Genomic DNA, 19406 nt, shown 5'->3' with positions numbered 1-19406 from the left:
GAACTCCTGGCTTTTGAAAGAGAAATAGTTCTAATTAAAAAAAAATAAAAATTCTCAGAGAAGAAACAGAAAACATGTTTTACTCTCTCAGCTCTCTCAGTGGATAATACTGTTGCGATCTTCATTTTGAGATGTTTGTGTTTCAGTAGGCTAAAACCTGAATGAACAGTAATTCTTCTGGAAAAAAAAAATTACTTGCTTTCTGTCTTTTATATAGCTACATCCATCTCTGGCAGAGAGCAAGGTATCTTCTGCAGTGTCTTTGCTGAACAAAAAGTTACTCGATCATTTCTGATGCCTTTGATATAAATCCAATCATCTCAGCCTTAGTCCCAAACTCCCCCAGATTTGTGTACTTTCACTGTCTGGACATAGGCACCATTTTTTTCCTCACTGCAGCCTGGAGAAAGAAACTATTATTATTATTATTTTTATTAATAATAATTATTATTAATAATTATTATTAATAATTATTGTTAATAATTAATAATAATAATAATAATAATAATAATAATAATAATAGCAAGAAGTTGCGTTACCTCAGAGTTCATCTCCTGCTTGAATTTGTTATTACCATTTCCCTTTTTAAAACTAAATGAAAGTATTGTAGGCAATTAAAAATATAAATAAAAATGAAAATAAAATAAAAATAAAAATAAAAATAAAAATAAAAATAAAAATAAAAATAAAAATAAAAATAAAAATAAAAATAAAAATAAAAATAAAAATAAAAAAGAGCATCTATTTCATCTCAGTATCACACTATTTGTGTTTTTCCTTGCTTTGCCATAAAAGACATTTTGTAGTACAAGTGTCATTAAAAGACCATCAGAATGAAATTTGACCTGTTTGGTCAAGCCTTTCCTCAATGTATTATTTTATATTATTTTATATCAAAATCTGACAAATGGAATTTGTAGCATTTCTTAAGCATTTGAAAACCTCTTCTGAGACTTTTCTTACTTGGATACATTAATTATTCAGGCGTTGTTGGCTGGACTCAAGTACTATGCTTGATTTCAGCAGTTTATTTCATTTGATTAACCCCAAAGTGTTTTCCCTGCATATGATTAAATCCATGAAGGTCCCAGCTGTTGTTTGGATGCTTAATTTACTTTTTTTTTTTTTTTTTTTTTTGAGATTCTGGCTTTTTCCCTGGTGCCTGTTTTGATGTTGCTGAAGGGCAAATCTCAATACTAATTAAGAAAGGGCTGTTTTCAGTGCTGAAAATGTCCAACCAGCAGACTTCCAACGTGACTGACAAGGGCTCAAATTCCAGTGAGCAGCCTGAACCCAGCCTGTGTGGAGGGCCTTTGATCAGTGCTTTGTACTGTATGAAGCTGAAGGGTGCATGCTTGTGAATTGTAGTAGACCCAGGATGCCACTGGAAAGCAGAGAGAGTTTGCTGGCTAATGCTCTTGTTTGGCCAGCCCTGAACCACTATCCCGCAGCCAAACAAGAAGATAATAGCAGCCGGCGAACAGAAAAGGTCAACAGATGTACAGTCACTTCTTTCAGTCAGCCAGACCCCTCCTGGCCTCTGACACCTTCTTTTCTTCAGCTGTGTCAGGTGGGAGGACATTTATTTATTTATCTTTGTTTTATAGACCTGGATGCAGCAAGTGAAAGGCAAAGTGCATCAGTAAAGAGTCTTCAGATATGTCAGTAAAACGTTCTAGACAGGCTGTAAATCTAAGAATTGAGGCATTTGAGATTTGGGAAATGTTCTAAATCAAATCTGTCATCTTCACACTGAAGTCATTCCTTGAGATTTATTGCTTTAACTGTTTCCAATGGGAATCTCATAAGTTAATAGAAGTCAAAATTAATTCACATATGATGGACCTGGAGATTAAGAGCTGTATATCATCTATTTGTCTGAGATGTATACAATATTAAAGACAGATACATTTTGCTGCAGACATACTTCCAGTAGTGCCTAGTTACATAACTAACCCTAGTATATCTCCTAGTAAAAATGCTACATTCAGTTATGAAGATGTAAGTTTATCTTTAGCAATGGGTATTATTAAAAGGACATTTAGTCTGAATGCTATATTATATGGTATTCAAATTATGTATTCCATGAATGCAACTGCCGTATCTAACATAGACTTCTGAGGTGTGAGAGATTGACTGTAATTTATGAAAAACAAACAAACAAACAAAACTTCTAAATATTTTTTGCTAGAATGAAAGAATGGATGTTTTTGATAAAGTTAACAATGCTCAGATTCAGAGGATTACCAATTCAATCAAAAAAATACCAATTTAATAAAAGTAAAATAAGCAAACAATTTGAATATTTAATTTCTCATTTCCATTTTTAAAGTTAAAGTTACTTCTTTCTATTTGTTTCAATTGTTTTCATTTCTGAGTTACTTTGCATTTCACTGTTTATATGCAAAGACTGTTTATATGCAAAATAACTGGGTATATATACATATCCACATTTTATAATATCCACAGTCATATATAAATATACAGTGTGTTTTTTGTTTATGTTTGGTATGGTTTTTGCTGTTTTTTTGTTTGTTTGTTTTTTCAAACGAACATTTATTATTTTTTTACATAGTATGTCTTTTGGGACAAATATGCATAAAAATTCAACAAATAGGGGTTCTCTAGACTGCTGAATAAATAAATATTTGCTGCTATGGGGAAAAGTAGCACAGCTTATTGCGCTGAATGCAAAAATAATACCTTGTATATATTATATTATAAAATAATACCATAGAACCATATTATTTTGTAATAAACATTTAAAGTGATGAACAAAGTAATTGAACTTTTTTTCTTGAGTAGTTTTCAGTCAGTGGGCCTTTTAATTATGCTTCTTTATTACTAGCAAATGAAGACCTAAAAGTCTTTATATCAAATGACTTAGGAAAGATCTATTATCATCTTGATCCAATTACATTTAGGATGCAACACTCATGGTGTGCTTCTCCAAGATAATATAGTCAAGGTTATATATTCACTGGCTGAATTTTACTAAGAATTCATAATTCTAACATGGCTATCTTTCTCTAAAGACTATCAGACAATAACTTGATAGTTTCAGTGACCTTTGCTGACATTTTCAATGATGCTTTTTATTTCTTATTTTTTCTTATAAGTTCCTTGTGGATTATGCATGTACAGCATAAGCTAAAGCTATAGAGCAGGAAATTACTTTGCACAAATATCCATAGTTATGTACCAAAGAACTGCAGTTGTCACAATATAATTGTAAGAAATCAGAAAAAGCAATGCATAATTAAGCAAATGATTCTTCTTTTCAAGCCATCAGTACCCATTGTTGGTAAAGCCATCCACTGAGACACAGATTTTTTTTATGAGGCAGTGAAGAGAGCTCCATTAGTTAGCTTCCTGTTAAACACATGTAAAAAAGGGAACATTTGTCTGTAGTTCTGTGATAGTACATCTACCGTGTCTCTGACTGGGCTCTGGGACATTGATCATCAACTTCAGCATTAAAACACCATGAATTAGTCTGGATCTTTTTTAATATTCAACTGATTTTTCAAGTAAAAAGTAAGTTTAAAAGCTAGTGACTTTTATCTTCTCAGAGTAAGAGCTGAAGGCCGTAGTTTTCAAGCTAGCTAGAATAACTGATATTGACTGACAGATTTCAGACTTGTATTTGACACATATGCCAAGTGCATTTTGTTAAAATTATAACTTTAAGTATACAGCCAAAACTATGTATGTTAAAACAGGCATTTAAATAATTACAAGGTAATTCCTAGGAAATTGCGTATTTATCTAGTCTCATGTTTATTTTTTTAAGTTAGTCCCTAGGGTGCATATCCTTTATCGAAAGAGTTATCCCTAAGGCATACCTGCAGAAAGCAGGTGGTTTGACCAGCCTACCCATAAGTAAATAAATGCATTATTTGTCAATAATATCCTTTACGTGATATAAACTCCTTGTAATAAGGAGTAAGATATTGAAATCTTTATTGCAATCAAAAATAATTTTCAAAACACAAAACCCACATACCAGCATAACAGCTCTGAAGTGGAGGTGTGGAAATGAGACACTGTTGTATATATGGTAATCATTTTTTATTTGAGGAATGGATATACAGAGCAAGGTGGGAAAGATGTTAGAATTCTCAAGATTGTCTTTTATATTTGCATGTATATGTATAAATGTATTTATATTTTATATACGTTTTATGTTATTTTTCTACACACATACATACATATGTATAATCAATATAAGACAAACAGACCAAGCAATGACCTTTTATAAAAAGAACTGTGATGTTTTTTGTTTTATTCTCAGGATTACTTTGGAGTGTTTTATTTGGGAACTGAAAATTTATATTTTAAGATAGAGTACCTGAATTCCTCTATTGAAGTGTTCAGTAATTGAAAATAATCACTCCTGGGCTTCTGTTTGGGAGCAGTCTTCTTCTGGTCGATATATCAGTGAACTCCAAACAGGACTTTAAATCCATAATTCATTTCCAGGCTAAGCTAGGCTCCTTGGGGGCTAAAGAAGCCTGAGGAGCACTGGCCTCACTTGACTGCTTCACATCTGTTCAGTCTGAGTTTAAAATTAATACAAAAGCGTTGGAGAAGATGCGCTTGGAGGGGAGAGAATATTAAAAAAAAAAAAAAAATAGGTCTTTGAGAAAGCCCAGAGTGAAAGTGCTGGATTTTACAAAGGCCGGATATTGTTTGTCCAGTCAAAATGTATAAAGCCTCCTGTATAAAACCTGAAAGTTTCACAGTGCATTGAAGACCCAGTCTAACAACAAATGTTGTCTTCTGTTACTTTCACAGGCTCATCTAGTAGCAGCTTTTGAAAAAAGCTTGGGAAATATGACCGGCCGGTTGCAAAGTCTAACAATGACAGCTGAACAAAAGGTACGTTTAGCAAAGCAGACGGAAAGCAGTCAGCAGATTATATTAGAGTTTTGTTTAAAAAACACTGAAAGGAAACAGGGACAGCTGTGACAATAAGACAGACAGATCTTTCTTTAATGGCCATTGCTATCAAATCTTCATAAAGCTCCAGTAGAATTAAACTCTGCAGCATCAGGTTTTCCTAGACAATATCATAGAATTGTTTGAAGATAAAATCTTTGCTTAAGATTTTAATTAAACATATGCGACTCTAGGTTTAATCCATATTGAAAGATCCTGTAACAAAGACATATCATAACCTACTGGACTGCTTAATTCCAGCCTGACAACATTGTCAGAATAACATCAGTAAATCAGTACAGGAAGGGAAGGACTGTACTTAAAGTAGACAAAAATGCCTCCATTCAGTGTAAATGCAGGTTGGGTATCCTATTTGCTTAGAAACAGTTTTGGTTTTCACTGTGCTGTTGTGAGCGTTGGGGAAAAAATCTAAACCTGATAGCTAGTAAATTTAACGTGAGGCTTTGTACCCTGCTGAGGATTAAGAGGGCGCTTAGCACCTACCAGGATTGAACTACTGTAACTGTTTTCTGCCCTTAGTCATTTTGAGCAGTATCCTGTAAACAAGAAGGCCTCATTGAGACAAGCAATGAAAGAAACTGTATATCTGTGAGCTATTTCACCACTAGAGTCAGTGTAGCTGTGTATAAAAATAAAATTTCACAGTGTAGTTGATCATCAACAGGTGAAAAATGGCAAGACTAACTGTGAAATGGATAGAAAATATTTTTATTGCTCGTGTTTTTTGCTGTTTGTCGTTGTTGTTGTTTTGCATCTCAAGCAAAATAAATAAAGAGGAATTAAAGAAAAAACTTGACTTTTTACAAAATATAATTTCCCTCAGAAGATTTTCTTTCCAAAAGAGATTAAAAAGTGACATTGAAATAAATCATCTCATAAGCAAGCTTGTTCCCCAGAAGACTTGGAACATGTCCCTTCCATTCTCTTCTCTACTGTTGAGGTTAAATTCCTTTAGTCTTCATTATATAAACAAGGACTGGAAGGAGAGTTTTAATGATTCAGTAAAAGAAAAGCTATTTTTAAATTAAAATGATGTTGTATTCTGGTACAGAACTCCCTGCACTGGAGTAGTTTTTCTTTAAACTGCAAGACAGTCACTGTTAAACAGTTATGGGTTTCTTTTGTTTGTTTGTTTTTAATTGAATTATTAGTTAATGTTATTTTTTTTTTTTTTTTTTGAAGTAGACACACACAAATTCAGATTGGGATTCAGACATTAAACAGTAGCCTTGAATACTGCAGGATGCAAGTCAAATGGTTATATTGTCTTTTGGCACTTTTTTTTCTCTCTCTCTTAACTTTATAATGAATATTAAATTGGGACCCCTTTAAAGTAACCTTTTTAAAAAAAAAAAAAAAAAGAAAGAAAACTTGGTTTCCATACAAATATCATGATAACTTTGCATAGAATAAATACAAAAGTAAATATGAGTTGAGTTTAATATCTTCATAGAAATTCATCTTCAGTGTAGACTGAAGTAGAATTTCAAGTAGAATTCATTTTAAATGAATTCTACTTGAAGTTAGTGTTGCCCTTATATTCACCCAAGCATTCCCATGAACTTCATTTGGACCACTCTTATCTTTTTAGCTTAGACATACATTGTTCTTGTGCCATGTATTTCAAGCTCTCTTTGTTCTTCCCACAGGAATCTGAGCTTATAGAGCTACGGGAAACCATTGAAATGCTGAAAGCCCAGAATTCTGCTGCACAAGCTGCTATTCAAGGAGCCTTGAATGGTCCTGATCATACCCACAAAGGTATGCTTTTGTCACTATTAAAATAAGTGCAGAGTTTCTCCCTAGGAAAAAAAGGCTAAGTCACTACTTTTCTGTTGTTTTGATGACTCTGTTGCAAGGGCAAGTACATTCTGGAGTGAATGGTAGGCATTCTTGTGGGTTTCCACAACTGGAAACCTTGCATGTGCTTCCTATTTGCCGCAGAGTTCCTGGAGCTTTGTCTTCTCAAAACTGGGTGGCCAGGAATGAATTGTTGGGTGTAAAGAGTTAACCCTGTCACCGTAGTTGGGTATTGAAGTACTCCCAAGTCACTAGTGAAGTCTTACATCAAAACATAGTTATACCTTAGAAATCCAGTGTAAGATTTAGCTCTGAAAGTTGTAATCATTAAGAGACAGACTAATTACAGTTTATTCACTTCACAAAGTGCCAAATCAGTACAGGAAGCGAACTTTTAAAGTTCCAGATTCTGAATTAATTTTTCATTGCTGTTTAGTAAATGTTATATTATAAACATATATTTCAAAGTGTCTGTTGATAAGCAATAGCAAAGGAATTACTTGAAGAAAAAAAGAAATAACAGCCTTAATTTCTGAAAGTGCCATTGATCTTTCTTTAAAGAGGTCATTATTTAAATTAGATGCTCACCCTGAGGTCATTTCACTGCATGACTTAAGTATAGCAAAGCTAACTTCTAGGAAGTAGAATATAGCCTAAAAAGTAATTTTCCTTGGAATATAGTGGATATGTTTTGCAAGAATACTTGCCAGTGATTAACTTATAGTTATTAGAGACTTAAGAAATTGCCTCACCAATCTTTTTAAATATTCTCCGCTTCTTATTTTGTTTCATGTGTTTTTAATGAACTCTTGCCTGCTTATTTCCATCATGGTATATTAGAAAGTAGCATCTGAATGCTGATAAACCCTGCTACAAGTCACATAGTGCCTATACTCCTCAGGGAAAACAAACAAACAAACTGTAGTACATATGATGGTAATAACTCAACTAATCCATCTGTAACAGAAGCTACTTTGCTCTGAGGTTATGCCTGCATAGATTGCTGTGTGGGATCACTGCTTTCTTGCCTCCCAGTCCAGAGGAGCACATAAGAGTTTTGTATAGATTCCCATTGACTCTGATGTGGTTTCTCATGGGCTGCAATATCTTGGATCCAAGCCACAAAAAGAATCAATACCATTTATGTGCATTTAGACTCCATTTGAAGAGTGGGACCCTGTATAAATATAAAAAATGATTATTATATTCAAGCAGAGGCTGTGTCACCTAGCCAGATAGCTTGCAATGTATGTTGTTTTCTTTAGATTTACGTATAAGACGGCAGCATTCTTCAGAAAGTGTTTCCAGCATCAACAGTGCAACGAGCCACTCAAGCATTGGCAGTGGTAATGATGCTGACTCCAAGAAGAAGAAAAAGAAAAACTGGGTAAGTGCTCAGCAGGTTTTAGCCTGTCTTTTAGCTATTATGTCATTTCCTAGTGCCTGAGTAGCATAATGGCCCATTTCATCTACAATATTCTTGTGGGGCCAGACAGATGCAAAGCAATTCACTTGTACCCATACTGTGACACTATCAGCAAACTAAAAATTGTTGAATACCAGTTGGGAATTCTTTGCATAAATCAGGATAATTTAAAATAAAAATAAAAACTGCAAATGGCCTTAAAATAGCTGTTATGACCCAAAATATCTCTGGGCCACATTGAAAACCTGTTTAATTTTAATTCAGCAGGAGTGATTCAAAAGCTTGAGTCAAATACTTTACCCAGCTTTGAAGGGAGTTGAAATCTGTTATGAATTCTCGTGTAAAATTAGTACGGTGTTTAAAGAAAGGAAGATGGTTCTCAAATGGAACACACAAATACCACATAGTTCCAAGGGTTTAATCAAATACTTACATTAAATAAAGACGAAAATATGTGTTTTTTGTTTGTTTGTTTGTTTGTTTGTTTTTATATTACCTGCATAAACACTTGTTTTAAAATACTTATCAGCCTTCATTCCCTTGATTTGTAATTCCACACTCTTTCATGTTTCTGCAAGGTGAACTCTAGAGGAAGTGAGGTGAATATATACCATGGAAAATTTGGCATGCATCTATAAAGAACCCTATCTTGGCATGATTGCTATTTATTTTGGCAGTAGGCTTTTACACCTTCTTAAAACAGATTATCTTGTATGTCTTCTCAGTTTGCCTCTATTCATTTTAATCTCAAAGTTTAGACTATAGAAAGGGGGAGTGTAGCCAAAATCCATTTCTTTCTTGTTAGATATCATGATCTGGAAAATACTTAATGTTTCTCTGATCAATGGTCACACTCCCCACTCTCCAATTATATCATGAACATAACATGTTTGAGTACCTCATTTTTATAGAGGTTTGTCATTGACTTCTATTCAATTTTAAATCAGAACACCTTTCTGAAAATAAATAAATTAAACAACACATTTTTCCTAAAGATGACCAACTTATGTATTTAGACAAATGTATCAAAGAATGGGCTAGTTAAAACTCACTGCAAACAAAACTGATGTCATCTTGGCTCCTGAAATAAATGGCTCTTTGGCTATTCTGTCCCTTTTCAATACTGGTAAGAGCTTCTAGAGAGAAAAGGCAATGCTTTCACATTCAAAGATCTTACTACTCTAAAGGAAACTGCAGTGAAGAGTAGATACTTTTCAGCTAACATTCTTCTCAGTAGTACAGCAAAGCAAGCCTCATGTCCCAGCTTAAGTCCTCTTGCTTGTGATCCAAAACATAGCATTGAAATAGTTTGATCAATCAAATTTTTATCTGGAAAGCTAATTGGCAAACCCAGTAAATTGGACTTGTCTTTTCATTTCAGCATTTAGAAGGAGCAGGTTCTGCCTGCTCTAGATGTGAAGTGGTTATTTAAAGCCAGCCCTGGAAGGGAATGCCATGGGAATGGGATTCCACTGGGGCTTAATGGCTTTAAATGAGCACCCCTCTGCCATAGCTGCACCACTCAGTCCTGCACCTTTTCCATAGACTTACGTTTGCGCTGCGCTGGATTAATAAATGAAAAAAAAAAAAAAAAAAAAAAAAAAAAAAAAAAAACACTGTATCATGTTTTTAGAGATACTGTGTTGCATATGTTAATACCTTGCTTCTGTATACTGACCTCAGGCAGTGGCTAGGATGGCATCTGCAAACTAACTCTTCGAAACATTATCTGCATGCAAATCGCCGAAATGAGGAAAATTATCTTGCTCTATGTTTGTTTTCCAGCTAAGAAGCTCTTTCAAACAGGCCTTTGGAAAGAAGAAGTCCACCAAGCCTCCTTCCTCACATTCTGACATAGAAGAGCTGACAGATTCCTCTCTTCCTTCATCACCCAAATTGTCCCACAGCTCAGGAGAGTGTGGGGCAACATCAATGAAACCATCACAGTCAGCATCTGCGTAAGTTTCTCTCTCTTAGCAAATGTTTCTTCCAAAATGGGATGGACTGTAGGACAGGCCTCCTCAAACGTGTTGCAAATTAGAAACCATTGTCAACAGCTGTGATCTTTTACTCCCTTGCTTCATTCATTTGCTAGGTTTCTTGCAATTTTCACTCCATTTAGACACTGGCAGCGTTTTCTTAGCATTTTCCTTTCTTTCACAGCCTTTATCGAAAATTATCTAGCAGTACAAATTTCTGTACAAATGAATATCCAAAAGCTCATGTTGTACTCTTCCTGCACCATTAACAACTTGATCATATCCATTTAGTAAAAGCCAAATACTAAAGTTGCCTTTCTCCACAACATGCTAAAAAATGTTATTTTATTTTCCTGCTAGCTTTGGATTTTCACAAAATGTTCATCCTTTCGTTCCTAATTTCTCTATTTCATAACTCCTTTTTTATTTAAATCTTTTTCTTCTTCTTTTAGAGTTTGGAATTCTTTGCAGGATTTTATTTTATTTTTTATTTTTATTCAAATCAACATTTGCTGTGTCAAGGCTGAGAACAAGTCATCAATCAAAAGCTGTCTCATTTTGTCTTTATGAAATCATCTTTTTTTGTTTGTTTGTTTGTTTGCTTGTAGTTTGTGGATTTTTTTTCTTTCTAATACATTCTTATAGATTTCTCAGTCCTCATTCATATTCTTCCACTTTTTTTTTTTTTTTAAATTTTTATGAACTCCTAACTTTTTCCAGTGTGTGGAAATCTGACTCTTTGATTGCACACTCAAATGCATGTTACTGGTGCCAGCCTTCCTTTTCTTGTCCTGACTGAGAATAATCAGAGCATGACTATTCTTCCTTAAAGTACTCAGGGGATTCTATTGTAGTGACTAATTGCTGAGGTTTCAAGCAGAATTTCCCTGTGTTAGGTCGGTGCCTTTAATGATCAGTTTTTGATAGACCTTAAGGATTTTTATTGCTAGGTTTAGGAATTTGACAGCAAATATTCCTACAAAAGGAACTTCTCCACAGTAAAAGTTTTTCTTTCCACACATTCCGTGCAACCTACTAGGGAGTATCTCATCTAGCTGTCTAGTTTTATTGTTTCTTTTATAAGAAACTTTTATTATTTCAAGTATATGTATGTTCTGGGGGGAGGATTTCTACATGTTTGGTACCCTCAAATCTGATTTGTTATCAACTTTAAAATCACTAGTAAAAGCCTAAATAGAAAGTGCCTGAAGTTAAACAGAACACTGTTCATCAACTACATTGTCTATTAATGATTCACAGAACTGTTTTCATAACCTTAAACTGTTTTCTTTCTTCCAACCCTGCTTTCTTCTCTGTCTCTTGGATTTGCTCTCTAGGTGTGCAGATCCCTTGAATTTATCAAGGGCAATACTACATGATTAGTCTTTTATCCCAAGCTCTTCCCATTGTTGTCTCTGAGCCTGGACTTCCTAATCTCCACACAGTTCATAGACTTCTAGTTCTTCCTCTGTAACATTTCTGAACACAAAATTTTCTGATCTTATTATACCACCCCTTTTATTTTTACTGCGACCTTTCTACATAGTAAAACATAGGTTCCTTTTCTTCCGTGGGGAGATCACATAAGTTGTATTTATTTAGATTAATTTCTTTGTATGTTATACTGATAACATTACTTTCTTTGAAAGACTGTTTTCTGTTGCATCATTTAAAATTCTGTTTCTTTCAAGAGTTTTTGTAATCAACAGCAACCTCTGCTTAAAGATGATGGTTTAGCTCCCTTTACCCAAAATAACCTAATTATTTCTGAATCCCAAGACTGTCATAAGGTAGAAAAAATAAAATTATTTATTTTGTACTAATCTGAATCATTGTCTGAAGTCAGATCAAGATTCTGAGCTTCTTTCTGTGACTGCTCAGGAATGCAACCTTATCTTTTTGGTTTTCTTCCTTTTGATGAAATCCGAACTTCCTGTTGAATTTTACAGTAGCAGGAGCTGAGTGTTGACAAGCTCCAGAGTTTGCAAAAGAAAATTGTATTCATACTTTCTGCTTCCATTCTGCTTGTGTTAGCAGTCTACTCATCATCTTCCTGCTTCTTCCAGAACCAGAGCCAGGCTTTCTGCTTCGTCTTCTATGAAGCTGGCTTGTCAAGTTATATTTTCATTCGTTTTCACCCCCAAAATGCAGTGGGGAAAAAAAATTGCCAACAAATAGATACATGACTTCCCAGATGTCCAAGTTGTTATATAAGCTAAAATATGCCTGTAAAGAAATTTTCATTTCTTACTTTGTTAGTGTAGTTATGGGCACTTCAAACCACGAATTGTACCATAATACTTGGAAAATAAAATCCTAGTAAATGCCTTTATTCATTTTTACTCACATTTAAAATATTTGTACACGTTTTGAATAATATTATTTTTTTCTTCAATTTGCCATATTTTCATTTGTCCTGAACTCATCAGCTTCCCCTTGCTTACAGTTTCTTTATATATTTTTTCTTGCCCTGAATCTCATATTCTAAAACATTACCTTTACTTTCTTCCAATTGCATCTGTCCAATACGTGTGTATGCAGGTCCTCTCTAGGCTGGCCACCAAAGAAAAGGCATAACGGCCATGTGATCTACAAGCATAGATCCCGGTAAAATTGAGTGTGGGGCATGGAGTTGTATACTCAACTGCTGACCTGAAGAGTGCTGCATCTTCTTTCCAAAAATACATTTGCATACATTCTGGCAATTAAATTTGAGCTCTGTTTCTTGTTTGTATATTAGTAGTAATAATCACAATAATAATACTTATTGTTATAAAATGTTTTTTATATTTAAATTGTTCTGCAAATATTAACTATTTACAGTGACAGTAATAAAGAACATGTAACATTTAGTGAATTGGATGAAAATATTGCATAGTATAACAATTTATTCAAAATTCAGTGTTTTATTTTCTACTGGTTCTGTTATGCAGCAGATTTGGGTCTGATAGACACATAGAGGCAAAACAGTCTGAAATGGGAATTGGACAGGCTGGATGCCTAGGCCAGTCATGTTTTGATCTTTTCTCAGAATTGAGTGGTTTCTTCCATTAAAATTAATGCTTACAAAAATAATCACATGGAGATGGCTTTCAATCCTATCTTTCAGTGGAAAAAAAAAAAAAAAAGGCAATGAAAAAATCCTGTTATTTCAGACACTATACATTTCCAAATGGCAAACCATAGGCAAAAGGCAAATCAAAACCAGTACAGATAAAATCTTCCAGATCACGATGTCAAGGTCTGTCTCTTTGTGTACTGTTCAAAACAGAGAATATTGTTATTGCCTAATGATCTGTACTGCATACTTCAGTTCTCACTATTGCTACATAGGAAAACCATAACCTTTGCACCAAAGCAACAATACAGATATAAAATCAAGTTATAACCCATGGGTGATGCACAGTCAAAGAAAGACTTCTGACCAAAATTTAACAGCTTTTTTTTCCCATAGTGAACTATCCAATAAACTAAAGAGGTATAAACCAGGCTTATCATTTCATCTGGAGAGGTGTTTCTTTTCCTCTTTTTTTTTTTTTTTCAATTTAATTCCTTTCTTTTATTTATTTATTTATTTATTTTTTATTTGCAATTTGAGCCTTCTCATGTTTCTTTGATAGGATTCTCTCTTCACTCTTAGGTTTCACCAGCAGCAAGCATTTTCTGTACTTTGATACTTAGTAATGACACTGCTTTGGGGGGGAGAACCTTCCTTTAATCTCTTGCCTGTTTCCTGCTCCTCCTTAGGATCTGTGAGTGCACAGAGGCAGAGGCTGAAATTATTCTACAGCTAAAGAGTGAGCTGAGGGAGAAAGAGCTAAAATTAACAGACATTCGTCTTGAAGCCCTCAGCTCTGCACATCATCTGGATCAGATTCGGGAAGCCATGAACCGCATGCAGGTCAGTGCAGTAGTTTAAGTGATCATAGGGGCACACACCAAAGGAATGTTTGGTATATTTTGTTTTTGTTTTGGTTATCAAAAATGTTGATACAAAATAAACTGCTATAATACAGTTGGACACTTCCAACAGATGGGTATGATAAGTGTTCACTATTAGAATGATAACAATGGTCTTAGCATATATTAATAAATAAAATGTTTAAGAGTGATAGAAGAAAGTATTATACCTGCCCAGAGGATATGTGTTATCTAAACCCTATGGCTGGGGAAATCTACATGACAGACAAGCAAATTTCTACAGAACTTTAATGCTTCAGCCATGGAGGAAATATGTGCATACCCTCTCATAGTGTCCAATTCCTAACCTACTCATGGCTTGAAGAAGCAAACTATATGAAACTTAATTAAATTATTGTATCCAGCATCACTGACTTTGTTGTCAGAAGATTTTCCCCTACACGAGGCTGAAAAAATATAGAAAGAATGTCACTGTTCTTCTCTGTATCATGTAGCTTTATGGGACTCAGCTCTGTTGCCCTGTGGTGGTTCAGCTTGAGTGGGCAGCCAAGCTCCACCACAGCCACTCTCTCACTCCCCCTCCTCAAAATGGAATGAGGAGAAAATACGATGAAAAGGACTCAAAGGTTGAGATAAAGACAAGGAGATCACGCAGTAATTATTGTAACAGGCAAAACAGACTCAGCATTGGGAGATAGTAAGATTTATTGCTTATTACTAACAAGCTAGAGAAGTGAGAAACAAAGGAAAGATACCAAAAGCACCTTCCTCTCCATCCACACTCTTCCACCTCCTCCCCCCAGGCGGCGCAGGGGAACGGGGGAATGGGGGTTATGGTCAGTCTACAGCGCTTCTTCTCTGCCGCTCCTTCTCGGTCACTCTCGTCCCCTGTGCTGTGGGGTCCCTCCCACAGGATGCAGTCCTTGATGAACTGATCCGGCGTGGGCTTTCCACAGGCAGCAGCTCTTCCAGAACTGCTCCAGATATGGGTCCGTACCATGGGATCCATCCCTCAGGAGCAAACTGCTCCAACCTGGGTCCCCCACGGGCAGCAGCTCCTGCCAGGTCACCTGCTCCTGCGTGGGCTCCTCTCCATGGGCTACAGGTCCAGCCTGGAATCTGCTCCAGCAGGGGTCTTCCACAGGCGGCAGCCTCCGTCGGTGCAGGGCCACTTGCTCCACCATGGTCTCCTCCACGGGCTGCAGCGTGGAGCCCTGCTCCACCGTGGTACTCCATGGGCTGCAGGGGGACATCCTGCTTCACCATGGTCCTCACCACAGGCCGCAGGGGACTTCTGCTCCGGCACCTGGAGCACCTCTCCCCCTCCTTCTTCACTGACTTTGGTGCCTGCAAGGCCATTCCTCACTCCTCTCACTCTCCCAGCTGCTGTGTGGTGCAGCGTTTTTTTCCCTGTCTTAAATATGCTGTCACAGAGGCACAAAACAACATCGCTTATTGGCTCGGCTCTGGTCAGCAGTGGGGCCCTTACCAAACATGGGGCAGCTTCTAGATCCTTCTCACAGAAACCACCCCTATGGCCCCCTGCTACCAAAACCTTGCCACTTAAACCCACTACATGCCCACATAAAAGTATCTAGTGTCAGGGAGGGTGCCCAAAATTATCCACAACATCCACACAGAGTGTGACAGAAGTCCTTCAGCAGATCTGTGCTCTACAGTCTTAAACCAGGCTACAAGGACCTAAACCAAGTGAAATCTCCAGAGAGGTTTGCTCTAGTCACATGCCACCAAAGTTTGAATTTCACCAAAGCTGGGCAGAAGTGACTGCTTCAGATGGTGTCACTGGTAATCACTTCTTTTCAAGTTTTCCCCAAAAGACACATCCACCTTGGATATGACAGACTTGGTGACATTTTGGAGAACTGATGGGGACTGGGAAGGGAAAAAGTTGGATTGTTAAGAAAGAAAAAAGAATACTGTGTGTATTCAAATCATCTTAAAAATCTAAAGCACAGCTGAATGGAATACTGTTAAGAATAGTGTAGTTAACCAGCATACAGTGCAGAGTAGATTAAGATTACAAACCACGTTTCATTGTAGATCCTGATGTGAACCCAAGGCTAAATTTGGGCTTTCACCTATTTTTTTCTGTCAATATTTCCTTATTTGGCCCTTCCCTTTCACCTTCTTCTCACTTTTGCCTATATGATCTAGTCTTTTTGTAGCAGTTGCATTTTGTGCGTGTGTGTAATGCGATCCCTTATGATTTACTTCTATAATGGGCCAGCCAAACAGCCTTCATAAAAGAATAGGACTTTTAGCAGAATGTTAATGAACGTGGAATTAAATGTGATGTGCAAAACGGTCTGCAAGAATAAGCAGTTGCTTTGTGCTGCACTTCATGAAGCAACTGAAAGATAGATCTAGCTAGTACCAGGCTGTTCCCAGGCTGTTTTCATTTTATTATTGTACATCCAGTGATCACTTGGCACCACAGAGGATTTAGCTAAAAAAATTTCCTAGTTGTGCTGATTCATCTGTCACTGTACGTTTTCATCAAAGAGGGTTTGCTGGCAATTACATGAACGATCTCATGTTTGAATGATCAAAAAGTCTTATCTGCTACTAAGGAGGGTTTTGAAACTTAAAATATGAATTTGTATTTTTAATTTTTTTTTTCTCCTCTGTGATGTTGTTGCTTAAATTTTGCATTCAATGGCAATAATCATTTCTGTGACCTTAGGAACACTGACACATCTAATATTTTAACAATAACTTTAACTGACCTAAGATATTTGGTGATTAAAAATAACTTCTAAAACTGAGGATAGCTGAGGAATTTCTCACACTTGTACTGTGGTCAACTGTATAAGAAGCACAGAAAATTGAAGATTGTGGTGTTTAGGAACCGTCTCAAGGCAAAAGGTAGAACAAGGTCTTAGGGTTTTTTCCCTTCACTTCAGAAGTGAAGGCTTTCGCTCTCTGATACAGTGCTGCCTGCTGCCATGAAACTGCTAAACCACTTATCTCCTGCAGGTGAACAGCAGGCACCAGGATAAGCACTGCCAGTGGTTTTCTGAAAGAGTAACCTCCTGTGCTTTTATGTTGATTTCTTGTGAATACAGAATGAAATAGAGATACTGAAAGCTGAAAATGATCGTTTAAAGGCAGAGACTGGAAATACTGGAAAGCCTGCTCGGCCGTCCTCAGAGTCTTCAAGCAGCACATCATCTTCTTCATCACGGCAGTCACTAGGACTTTCTCTGAACAATTTAAACATCACAGAATCTGTTACATCAGGTAAACATAATTTGAGCACATGCATGCCTCAGCAATTAGTAAGAATTTATTAGTTTTCATCCTTTTAAGGGGCCATGTACCAGAGGCATGCCTGAAAAGTGAAATGCCTCGTATCACTCGTGAACATTAGATATATATTCACTAATGGAGATGAAGAACAATCTTGGCAGACATTTCTGAAAACTTAACTTTTAGAAGGCTCTGAATGCTAACAGCAGAGTGTTCATTCTATTTCCTCGGTTTCCAGCAGTGATACTCTCTACCTACCTAGTTTACAATACTATTTTATCATCTATTTTACAAGTGATTTGAAAAGAGTAGTATTTTTTTGCAGTATATGACAACTGTGTGTGTATATATATATATATATATATTTTTTTTTTTTTTTTCTTGTCCATATGGGACAAATGAACATAGTACATGAAATTTTCCTTCTTTATTCTTATTTTTATTTTTATTTTTATTTTTATTTTTAATTATTCAGTTAGCCCCCTTAACTTCTTCTCATATTTGCATCTGAGGCAGAAGGTTTTCTCAGCTTTATCCTTTACACTTTTTTAACGCAGTAAATCTAGTTAGCCTATGTTGGACCAAATCACCATTCATGACAGGAGCCAAACCCGCCTGCTTTATTAAGCACTCTCATTGTCTTCTGTGAATGAGAGCAAGCAAGCAAAACTGTGATCCACATCCTGAGCATTAACATTTGATTATTTTCCATGTCATATAGTTTATGATAATAAGCCTTCTACACTTGTTTTCATAACGTAGCCAAGAAACAGAAGTGCTGCCTCTAACATTAGAACCAGAAGCACAGCAGAAGCAGAGCAGCACTCATTAACGTAGACTCCACAGAAAGTATAATGCAGTCTCTGGAAGCAATAAAAATGTGGGTAATAATTGTAGAAAGAGTCTAGGCAAGACTACAGCTGAGAATGTGCCAAACTGCCTGACTGTAATTTGGGTTGGCAGTTAGTTATATTATCTTGCCAGTCATTGATTACATGCGTATTTGAATACTTCTGGCTAATATCAAATTTTATATGAAAATCAGTATGTATTTATTTACATCCCAACCTTTTTTTTTTTTTTTTTTTTTAACCAGTTTTAACTTTTAGAATGGATGAACTCAACTTGGACTGTGGTATACAATAAAGTGTCACAAAAACAGGGAGAAAACATTTATCTATTGTCCCTGCTCACACATGTGCACACATTAAAACAAATAAATAAATAAGCAGAGTAGATTTTTTTAAATGGTAATTGTAGAAACTCTTTTATGAATAACAGCTATTAGCACTTTGTCTCTTGGCTCTAACTCTGTCTAGATATAGGAATAAACATAATATAAGCTTTAATTTTCTGTGTTATAGGTTCAAAATGTTTTTCTAGCATGCGAAGTAATTACATTTGGTTATAAGAAATTAAAGAAATAAGGGTGCCTAATGAGGAGTGGAGGATATCATTTGATCATGAATCCAGACTTTTTGGTCATCATGAGTATCATTTTGCTGCTGTGCCAGAGAACTTGGAAGGGTGACAGCTTCCTACCAAGTCCTGTGGGGTTTCTGAGGCAGCTGAAGTACTACTAATCAAAAGTCCCTGAGATATGAAGAGGTTAAACATGCTGGAAACTAAGCTGAGAGAGATAACGAAGGCTTTTTATCATCACACTACAAATGCCATGGCACTTACTGGGAGACCAGTGTCAACTAGAAATGACCAAAGCTATTCATTGCTTCCCAGAGGTATGGCCAGCTCCTCCAGATAGGTGAAAGAACAGCAAACAAGAACCAGTACAGGAGTTTCTCAGTAGTGTTTGATAAAAAGTTTGCCAGAGCTCTAACAAAAGCTCCCCTGGGGCCACCATAACATAGCTAGGGATGGGGCTGAGCAAGAGGTAGTTAAAACAATTGGCACTCCCCTGGAATTAGAACCCCTTGGACATTTCTTCTCAGCCCCTTGTGTCAGTGAGAGAGAGCTCTCAGTAGTAGAGGGATTTTTTTTTTTCTAGCTAAAAAGTGGTGCCTCATTCCTATAGACTTACAGAAAACTGC

The 19406-nt window shown here is 36.1% G+C and overlaps 1 protein-coding gene across 10 annotated transcripts in view; it reads left to right on the top strand.

Moving 5' to 3' along the window:
* Positions 1-19406, top strand: part of NAV3 (neuron navigator 3) — a 557486-nt gene that overhangs the window by 521976 nt on the left and 16104 nt on the right. For all 10 annotated transcript variants that reach the window (XM_084516198.1, XM_084516196.1, XM_084516194.1 and 7 more), the window contains 6 exons: positions 4798-4881; positions 6612-6723; positions 8028-8149; positions 9974-10146; positions 13915-14068; positions 17175-17349. In XM_084516198.1, coding sequence (XP_084372324.1) covers positions 4798-4881; positions 6612-6723; positions 8028-8149; positions 9974-10146; positions 13915-14068; positions 17175-17349 — 820 coding nt within the window. The remainder of the gene's footprint in view (positions 1-4797; positions 4882-6611; positions 6724-8027; positions 8150-9973; positions 10147-13914; positions 14069-17174; positions 17350-19406) is intronic.

This window comes from Aythya ferina (genome assembly GCF_964211825.1).
Source record: "Aythya ferina genome assembly, chromosome: 1".
NCBI lineage: Eukaryota > Metazoa > Chordata > Aves > Anseriformes > Anatidae > Aythya > Aythya ferina.
Note: the sequence above shows the minus strand (reverse complement) of the source record. Positions and strands in the feature narration are given on the sequence as shown.